Source organism: Toxotes jaculatrix, chromosome 15, assembly GCF_017976425.1.
Source record: "Toxotes jaculatrix isolate fToxJac2 chromosome 15, fToxJac2.pri, whole genome shotgun sequence".
NCBI lineage: Eukaryota > Metazoa > Chordata > Actinopteri > Toxotidae > Toxotes > Toxotes jaculatrix.
Genome location: NC_054408.1, coordinates 4872880 through 4882743, shown reverse-complemented (window position 1 = coordinate 4882743; position 9864 = coordinate 4872880). Strand labels below are relative to the sequence as shown.

Here is a 9864-nt window from a genome sequence, read left to right as displayed (position 1 = left end):
CACAGGTTTGACCCTGGGACACAACAACAAATTAGCTGCATTTTCTTAGAGATTTTTCTACAAACAAAAATTTTCATTGTCAGAATAATTTGAAAGAAGCTACACCACTTGCACAAAAAAAAGCAGCTCGGACATCAATCATAAAACATGTACATAGTATTGAGGTCAGGTATTTTGTAAAATATTGTGAACTACAACACGATATATTTACTGCAAAAGAACTACAACAACTGTTGCATTCGCCCATTGATGACATTTTTGGTTCCTGGAAAACGGGGACGAAGTGAGAGCTCTTCGTTTAATTTTCTTGTCTTCCGCATTTCTCCAACTTTCCCTTCCGCCAGTTCCGGCAGAGAGCCACTAGCCCTCCTGTGATTGGCTGTTGAGCTGACACAGGGTTCAGGTGTTCAGTGCGATTATTGTCACAGAAAGGATTTTTGTAATTTTGTCCATTCATTAATGTGACAGAGATCGTGCTGAAAGCTCCGTGTATCCTGCCATTTCCCGCTGTGTTTTCGGCCGTTTCGGTTCATTGCATGACAACTGAAAGGCAAATTAAACAACATATATTAATAATTACTCGCATTTAACAGTAAAGGCCCGTAATTGACGCTGTGTAATATCCAGGTTGATTTGTATGCGAATGAGTACAGAATATCATTAGATGGGATCTGTTGAAACCAGATGATCAAAGTGGGGAAAATCCAAATAACACAGCTGATAGTCACTTCTAACAGTTTGCGTTATAAATAGACCAACGTGGGGTTTCCTGCTATAAATAGAGCAATCAACAAATTTACAGCTACTTCTTACAGGATAAATTCAGCAGTCAGGTGCCAAGATGAATGTTGGAGCAGGGTTTACTTGCCGCTATCATTCTTCATTTTCATAGTGGCCCTGAACAGATCCGTTACCAGACCAGCCTGGCAGTTTGCAGAACTAAAAGTAATGCAGTCTAATACAGCAGTCCGGCAATAAACCCTGCCTCCATGAAGGCTGTGATGTTCTGTTTTTGTTTAAACTGCTTTACAGAGGCGTTAAATGATGTTATTTAGTCAGCCCTCACTGATAGAAACGGGGTGGACAAAATAATAGAAACACCTGTCAGAAGGTGTGGGTGTTTTCTTCATGAAGGTATGATTCCTGTGTGTGTGTGTGTGTGTGTGTGTGTGTGTGTGTGTGTGTGTGTGTGTGTGTGTGTGTGTGTGTGTGTGTGTGTGTGTTACCGCACCTGTTTGGTTTGAGCCACAAATGGAATGCTGCGCTCTCACTCCTTATATGGTCATATTGAGCCTCAGGAGGAAGTTGGTGTCACTTTTATTATTGTCCTACCTCCACAGCATGTGTTCCCCGTCTTTTAAAACTGAAATTACTCCCCTGTAGCGTCATATAAAAAAGACAAACATACCTCACCTCTGATATACTTAGTCAAAGTGATTTTATTTTAAGCCTGGACGCATTGTGCGCTTATTTGAGAGAGTCGTAGTTTTCTGTTTTCTGCCGGAATCGGTCCGTGCGCGGTCTTTCTGTTTCCGTATCTGGGAGGAGAGCAGCGGTGTGATTTCTGAGAAGACTTCTCTGTCTGTCAAAATGCAGGTTGGTAAAACTTTCTGAGACTTTTAAACGCTGCCGTTTAACGTCGGTGAATGAATCAACGTCGGTTGCTGTCGACGTTGTGTGTCGAGATGAATTCAGAGCAGAGCCGTGAAATTTAGCTAACGTATCAACAGCATAAATGTTAGCTTCAGTATTAGCTAGCCGAGTTCTTAATCCTCCAAACCCGTCCAGGACACACTCACACACGATAAAAACAAAAACAAAACACGTTGTAATCTTATACATTATAGTTAGAGCCTTAACTCTGTTGCAGACTTGTGAAGCTTTTATTCTACTTGTGAAAGGGAAAATAGCCGATGTCACTGCTTTTTTCCCCCCATCTAGACCATATCAGACCAAATCTATACCTCTGTACCTAGACTTGTCTGAGATCCTCAAGAAATCCACTCACTTAGTGGTAACATAGGAATATATTGGAGCCCCTGTGCTCTCATTGTCTCTCCTTTATAAAATAAGCTGTATCTTACATAGGACGTGCCTATGTAAGATACCGTGTATTTCATTAAGGGGGTCTTTGTTCTGTCTTCATTGATGTTAGTGTACCTTTACCTGTATATGTGGGTGATTCAGCTACATTGAGATGTAATATTGCCATCCCATCCCTGAACATCTTTTTTTTACTCAGCAACTTGAGTCCAAAGCAGAATTGATGAACTTGTGTGGAGATTTTCTTGGCACAAAAAAAAGTAAACACTGACCCTGTTCCGATCTCTGATGAGATTAGTGTTTTTTGATTAACCGTAATTGTTGTTTATGCTTTGTTATTTCTGTAGGACCCTAACGAAGACACAGAGTGGAATGATATCCTGAGGAAGAAAGGCATTCTTCCTCCCAAAGAGACACCTAAAGATGATGAAGAGGAGGAGCTGGCCCTCCAACAGCAGTGCGTTGGTAAGAGAGACAGATATTTCTGAACAGTTCAGTGGAGGCTAATTTCACCCTGAGTGTTAGATCATTCTCAGAACATGTAAAAGGTTGTTATTGTTTCTCTGAACAGTTAAAACATATGAGAGCATGACACTGGAAGAACTGGATGAGAATGAAGATGAGTTTGGTGAGGAAGATGAGGCTGCCATTGAGATGTACAGGTGAGTGGAGGATTGATGTACAGAGCAACTCCCAGTCAAGTTCATTATACAGTCACTCTGTGTGAAGGGCTTCCAGAAACCTTACTTTTTTCCTAAAGGCCACCGTAGTGATAGTTTCCGAGACAAAATAAAACCTTTAATTGTGTTATTATCATGAGTTTCAAGGAATTTTCAACTGGGGTCTGATATGTTTGTCAATTCACAATGAAATATGTTTGTAAAAACTTAACGTTTTCAGATATGAATCTTTGGCTGAAACTCTCATAGACAGAGACTCTGAGTTCAGTCTGTCATTATACTGATGTGAGCTGTGCCTCTTTGCAGGCAGAAGCGTCTTGCAGAGTGGAAGGCTGCTCAGGTGAAGAATGTGTTCAAGGAGGTGGGAGAAATTTCAGGGCAAGACTACGTCAAGGAGGTCAACAAGGCCGGAGAGGGCATCTGGGTGGTGCTGCACCTCTACAAACAGGGGTAGGTCATCCAAATATATGTGAGCTGAGTGTTTCGCATGCTGTTTTATATGCTGCTGGGAGATTTGGGTGATTTGACCCAAATTAAACCATATAATCTCTTTTAAAATGTAAGATTACATATGTCGTGGCTTGGTTGAGAATATTTTTTTGTCTTCTGGCCTCAGATTAGGTTTTTGTTTATAATCTCCTCCTTTTAACATTCAACATTTTGGATATATAAGGTTTTCAGCGGATAGTGATGTTATGTATGTAAGGACTGCTTTATTTGTTACAGCTGTTGAAATGTCAGCAGGGCAAAAACAAACTAGTGTCTTTTTTTTTTTTATATCAATGTAGCTTGAATATTTTTCATTTTGACTGTTTCCCAGCATCCCACTGTGTACCCTCATCAACCAGCACCTGAGCACCTTGGCCAGGAAGTTCCCACAGACCAAGTTCCTCAAGTCCATCTCCACCACCTGCATCCCCAACTACCCTGACCGTAACCTGCCCACCATCTTTGTCTATTTTGAGGGGGAGATGAAGGCCCAGTTCATCGGTCCCCTGGTGTTTGGGGGCATGAACCTCAAAGTTGAAGGTAGGAGGAAAGTCGCACCACTAAACAGATGTTGCATTTCCTCCATGGAAAATTTTTGTCAAATACTTTTCTCTTTTTTTATTCATTATATTGTTTACTAAAACCTGAACATAGAATAATCAGTCACATCCTGTTTATTTCATCATATTTCATGAGTGAAGGATTTGTAACATGTCTGCTCTCTCTCACAGAGCTGGAGTGGAGGTTATCAGAGGCCGGGGCAGTGAAGACAGACCTAGAGGAAAACCCCAGGAAGCAGGTTGAAGACAAGCTAATGTCATCGATCAGATGTTCGCTCCCTACACGAAAGGACAGTGACTCTGAGGACGAGGACTATTAGCAAAAAAAAAAAGTACCTCTCTCCAAAACCAGAAAGACCATGTGGCTGCTACGTGGGAAACACTCAGAGGACACTGAAACATCTGGTGATGCTTTGTGCAGAGACGGCATCTCTTTTATAAGCAAGTACATTTCATATTTTAAGCAGGTAGGTGGCGCTCTTATACAGGACTCAGTCCTGCTCAAGGGAACTTTGACACTTGGCTGGACAGTCAACCTTATATAATTTGAGTAACGTCCACCTCCATCACCTGAATCTTTACAAAAGCATCAAAGACAAATTTTAACTTTTTTTTATTACGTTTCATGATATTTTTGTCACAAAATGTACATGTACATTTAAACCTGTCAGATTAAATGTGAGTTCACCTCTTTGCCACAATAATCACTGCCCGTTTTTTTCCTCAGTGCTAATTTTTTTGGGATCTGTGTCACTGTTGACTATAAAAGACTTGCTTAAGAGATTTTTTTTTGAGTGTGCTGTTTGAATTTTGTGACACCTCTTTCTTGTGCAACATGCCAAATTTGTGCTTGGGAACATTTCAGGTTGACTTACACCGACTGACATTTGGAAACAGGAAGACACATGGCAGGCATGATCGTGCAGTTCTATATTGTTTACATCTATACAATAATTTATTTTCTGTTAACAAAAAGTCACGTTTTTGTCTGAGAAGACATGTCGGAGACGCTGTGCGTTGCTCCATCAGTTGATTTTTGGATGTGATGTCCAGAGGAGAAGCTGTCTGCTGTTCATCTTCTGTTACATCTGATTTCCTTCGTTTGTTTTTTAGATTTTTCTTTTACGTCGCCTCAGGCAGCCCTCAAATCTTCTGTTTCATTGGTGAGACAGAAGAGAGAGAAAAGTCAGAAAGTGTCAGCAGTAAATCGAACCTGGACAGTGTTGTTATTTAATGTGAGCCATGCTGGCTCCTTCTTAATCACTGTTTCGCTACTTCTTTGCTACCTGACTAGGAAGCTTCCAGAAAAGGTCAACTTTTTGTAGGTGGAAGAAAAACAGGTGAAGGTGTGTCTTTTTTCTGTGTTTTGTCTGTTACAGGACGATTAATGGAAGAGGACAGATGAAAAATGTCTCTGCTACTTAAATTCAGATGATTTTTCTCAGATTTTTCTGTACGCTTTGCTTTTTTTCTGAGAAATAGTAAATTCTGGATCATTTGTTTCAGATGCTGCTTCATTTTAAAGTATCACTAACCAAAGAGGTTTGTAGCCAGGAAGCTTCCTGTGTGTAAGGACTGAATTGACACAACAACTTGAAAATTTCAACTTCCTGTCTAGAAATGCTTTCTTAATGTGCCTGTGCCTGACTTAAACAGTATATTTATCTTTATTTTTCTCACCAAAAGTAGCACCTTCTTCCTCCTCTGGGAAAGCTTGGGCAAAAGTCGCATCAGAGGGTGAACTGAGTGAGACTGGAGGAGGAAAGAGAAGAGTTATCTTAATGATAATATGCTGTTTGACACGCTGCTCACCCGAGTGAACTGGGTCATATAAATGAAGTCATTTAGAACTTCCGTTGTTTAAAAAAAACAAAGTCGGGTCGATTAACTGTCAGTGCAGCAGCTGCTATCATTCACACACACAGAAGTTAAAATATTATACTTAAATGGACGTCATTCATCTTTGAATGGTTTCAAGGAGCATCGTCCGCCGATTCTAGGGCACTGTGAGCTCTCAAGGTGAACCAGCAGCGCTGAGATCTTACTCCAGCTGATCCAACATTTTAAGACATGATGAATCGAAAAAGATGACTGTGGTTCGTTTGTTTCTCTGCTCACCTCATGCTGTACAGCTCCAACAGAGTTACGCGCTTTGGAGTAATGAAACAGAAACTGAAAAAAAGGAGAAATTCCAAAGTCAGAGAGCTGCTGCTGAACAAATATCAGAAATCAGAAATGAAAAAATAAACACAACTCGGGAGGAAAACTTACTCTTTTGAAAACATTCTGGACTTGTTCCTGTGGCAAAACATTATTTCAAATTAGCGTAGAATACAGTGGAGGAACACAACATCAGCATGTGAATAAATATTATATGTAATAATTCAATAAATCCTCTAAGAAGAATTGAGGGAACCATTTCTCATTTTCGAAAGCAACTTTCTCCTTTTTATCACTGCTTTAGCTTCTTTCACTGAAAACACTTAACTTATTTACGTACTCTGAATTTATTTAAGACATTTCTGTTGAGAGCTAAACAGTAGGTAAGTATTTGTTTTGATGTCTGAAGGCTGATGGTTTACAGTAGTGACGTTTTACAGTTTGTTTTGTTGTGATGAGGTTCATGATATCAGTAGCTGAGACGGCAGCCAGAGGGACAACACATGCAGTTTGTCATTTTAAACAGCTTCAGTTTTTCAGTGCTGTATTCTCTCCAGAATATGAAAAGGAGCCTAAATATACAACGCTGTTGTATAGAAATCAGAGGTTAGTTAATTTACCAAAACCTGCAACATAACATTTTTATGATCTATTAGGGAAAACTTAGTCCTTAGACTCATAACAGCGCCGCCTATACCTGTGTGTCAAGTCCAACCCCTGCATTTAGGTTTTGATTTGCAGTTTCAAAAATGTATTTCTACCTAATAAATCCCTTTTTCTTAAAAACATAGAATTAGTTCTTTAGTAATTCACAGTTAATTTTATTATTTCATATTATTTTATTATTATTATGTACATTTAACATGATTTTCAAATGTGTTTTTTGTCTCTGCTCTTCACCTACCTCATTCTGGTCTCTCCACAGAACGTCACTCAAATCATCACTTTGGATGCCGCGCACCTGCAGACAAACAACACGTTTCGTTATGAATTACGGAGTACAGTCAGACCCAGTTTCGTTTCTCTCACACAGATTGTCCTTGCACTGAGTATCTGGAGTGAACGCGTGTGCAGATCAGTGGGATCTGTGGTTCTTTGGTCCAATAATACTTTCTTTTCTATATTGTTCTTTAAACAGGCCGAAGTTGGTTTCATAGCCACAAGGTTAACGACTAAAGTAAGGACTCTACAACCTCCTCGCCTCCTCTGACTGGCCCTTCTACTGTTATAACCTCGTATTATAACTTGGTAATGGACATTTCTTTGCTCTTTCACAATCTGAAAATAATTTATCACCAGGGCTCAAACGTGGAAATGGGACCAAAGGGATGGAGGGGGACAAAAATATACATGCAGTTGTCAGAAAGTTGTAATGATATGGGAATTATTAATTCAAGTGTGGATGGATGTAAAATGAAAAGATATTTAATACCTTTCTTAAAGCTATGCCATCTTCCCACTGGTCATAAGGACTGGCGTCTGGATAAAGGACACATGAGGACTTGTGAGTATTTTCATCATACTGGAAATAAGGCAGCATCTCAGTTTGTTTGTTTTTTTAACACAAATATAATGGCCATTACAATAGTAAATACATTGTACAATAACACTATAGTATTTCTATAAGACTCTAAGTATGTTTGTGGTATGCAATAGTGACTTTATAATGATTTGATTTTATTTTATCTTTATTTTCTATTAAAAAAAATGAATACAATATAATTATAATAACTGACAGAAAATATTTGTTACAGTATTAAATTTACAGTGACCCAATGATGCAGCCATTTGTGTGAGCAGCTACACATAGACCAGCACCTGCTTCTGCTGCACAATCGGAGAAAAGAAAATACATTTTAATGAAAATGCCTGTGTTGGTAATAATAGCCTTAAATTTTATCATAACCTACGATATCTTGAGATAATGTTGTGCTTTACAGTGATATGTTGGTTCGCTGTAGAGGAATATCCCCCAGTTTCAACCCTTAAATGGTAACTTTACACCGGCTGAATATGTTGTTTTGACCTCCACTGGCTGAAAGCCTCATCTTGCAGCAGTGATGTTGATGTGTACTCAGTGTTTAGTACATCATGAAGTCACTGTTGCTGTGGGTTTAGTCAGATGTGTAGCTGAACGAGTGACCAGGTCAGTGAAATGTTGGTATCAAGTTACTTGGTGCTACTTGGTGATTTTAAGTAACTAAACACATTTACACAAACACTGTACCTGAGTATAATTTTTGAGATGCTTGTATGTTGTTTGAGTATTTTGATTTTATGCTACTTCATACGTGAATTCCTCTTCATTTCAGGGGGAAATATTGTACTTTTTACTCCATTTAAAAGCTATAGTTACTGTTTATTTTGTAGATTCAGATTTCAGCTTAAAAAATAAAACATATCTTCATAGATTAACTACACAACCATGTATAAAAGAAAGCAAATTGAGTACTTTCCCTTTTTTTAATTCTTTAGGTAAATTTTGCTCTCACTTATAACTGAATATATTTTGCATTGATATATTTACTCTTAAATTTTAAAAGACTGTAAAGGATTTGAACTCTTCTCTGACTATGTTTTCTCTAACAAGTCATATTTTATTAAAGGGCTTTATGTCATAGTAGTCATTAAATAATTTATCAATACTTTACTGACTGGTCATAATCCATAAATAGGAATAGGTTATGGTATCATGTATGTCATGTATGCCAGGATAACTTGCATTGTCATAGCTCTGTAACTGGTCAAGAAGAGCACCCAGTCCATCCAGGGGACAGTTGGACCATTTACCTTCTGAAAACACACTGCACAGCATTCAGACTAAAATTACTGTTTGAATATAAAATTTTACGTCTACAGACTTGAGGAGTCACATTAACGTGGGAATCCAGTGACCTTTGACTACTTGAAATCGCTGTACTGTATGGCAAGTGTGGTTTGATTTGTTTAAATCCTCCATTACAATGATCTATGAACTCTGCAGTTGTTAATCAGTTGCTGATGAATTGATTTCCAGCTTATTTCCAGAGGAAAAATGTTCAAAGTGTCTATTGAAGGATGAATTAAAGAGGAAGCTAAGACGACAAAGCAAGTCACTGTCTCCTTGAAGACAATATACACCAACCAATTAAGGTTGAGGAAAGTAGTTTATGACATCTTCCACTTTAACTGAACTTAATTATACTTTATGGTATTTTGTCTCCACCCATGACTATGATAAATTAGAGCTGTATTTTTTTTCCCTATAGTCAGCTGTAACTTTGCATCCTTTGTGCATCCCAGGATTAGCCCAATAGATGTGTTTTAAAAAGCAAAATTTCCAGCCAAAAACAAGGAGAGAAAAATCCACATTAAAGGTCCAGTTAGTCATTTTTAACCACACAATTTACAGGTACATTTGTGTTATCAGGTGTAGTTGAATAAGTCCTTCTTTTAAAAGAATTGTTCATCAGTTTAAATATGCTCACCCACCTGTTGTGCTCCAACACCCGAGAAACCAGAATAAACAGAAAAGAAAAAGTTGTCGCACAGCTGGTAGAGTCATGTCTCTGTGTGTCCTCGCTGCTCTTCCCCGCTGTAGTTGCGCGTTTTTGTTTTTTTTTTTTTTTTGGAGAGGCTCTGCCTTTTGGTGCACACGGGTCGGCTCGGCTCTGCTCGGGTCGGTTCGGCTCGTTGATCTCGATCCCAAACAGCTGTGTGGTCTGAACACCCTCCCCTCTGCCCGCCGCAGTTTAAAAGCACACAACTTTGCGCGCTGACAGGCATCCACTCATACGCAGGGGTGACCAATCACCACCACCTCCGTTGCGCAAATCCAACGCACCCTCCACCCCCTTATTACTCTCTCTCTCTCTCTCTTTCCTTACACACACTTTTCTGGTAATACTGCTGTACTGGGAATACTGGGCTGACAACTGATGTCACCTGGGCTG

General features: G+C 39.1%; 2 protein-coding genes across 2 annotated transcripts; one reads left to right on the top strand and one right to left on the bottom strand.

The window, feature by feature from the left end:
- The first annotated feature begins 1494 nt into the window (after nucleotides 1-1494).
- On the top strand, nucleotides 1495-4553 carry pdcl3 (phosducin-like 3). The gene is made up of 6 exons (XM_041058058.1): nucleotides 1495-1596; nucleotides 2391-2508; nucleotides 2615-2705; nucleotides 3030-3173; nucleotides 3544-3752; nucleotides 3944-4553. The coding sequence occupies exons 1-6, from the start codon at nucleotides 1591-1593 to the stop codon at nucleotides 4090-4092; spliced, it is 717 nt and encodes a 238-aa protein (XP_040913992.1). The 5' UTR covers nucleotides 1495-1590; the 3' UTR covers nucleotides 4093-4553.
- A 109-nt stretch (nucleotides 4554-4662) lies between these two features.
- Nucleotides 4663-9526, bottom strand: nms (neuromedin S). The gene is made up of 7 exons (XM_041058059.1): nucleotides 9404-9526; nucleotides 7365-7411; nucleotides 6837-6893; nucleotides 6044-6070; nucleotides 5891-5944; nucleotides 5453-5524; nucleotides 4663-4924 (listed from the first exon to the last, which is right to left on the bottom strand). Exons 1-7 carry the CDS (start codon nucleotides 9474-9476, stop codon nucleotides 4916-4918), a joined length of 339 nt encoding a protein of 112 aa, XP_040913993.1. The 5' UTR covers nucleotides 9477-9526; the 3' UTR covers nucleotides 4663-4915.
- Between the last annotated feature and the right edge of the window lie 338 nt (nucleotides 9527-9864).

Coding starts and splice junctions, on each gene's coding strand:
- nms (XM_041058059.1), bottom strand. CDS start 9,476: ATGACTCTACCAGCTGTGCGACAACTTTTTCTTTTCTGTTTATTCTGG. Junction 5,945..6,043: donor TCCAGAATGTTTTCAAAAGA/GTAAGTTTTCCT, acceptor CCTTTTTTTCAG/TTTCTGTTTCATTACTCCAA. Junction 5,525..5,890: donor TTGGAGCTGTACAGCATGAG/GTGAGCAGAGAA, acceptor TTCCTCCTCCAG/TCTCACTCAGTTCACCCTCT.
- pdcl3 (XM_041058058.1), top strand. Junction 2,509..2,614: donor CCTCCAACAGCAGTGCGTTG/GTAAGAGAGACA, acceptor TTCTCTGAACAG/TTAAAACATATGAGAGCATG. Junction 3,174..3,543: donor CTGCACCTCTACAAACAGGG/GTAGGTCATCCA, acceptor ACTGTTTCCCAG/CATCCCACTGTGTACCCTCA.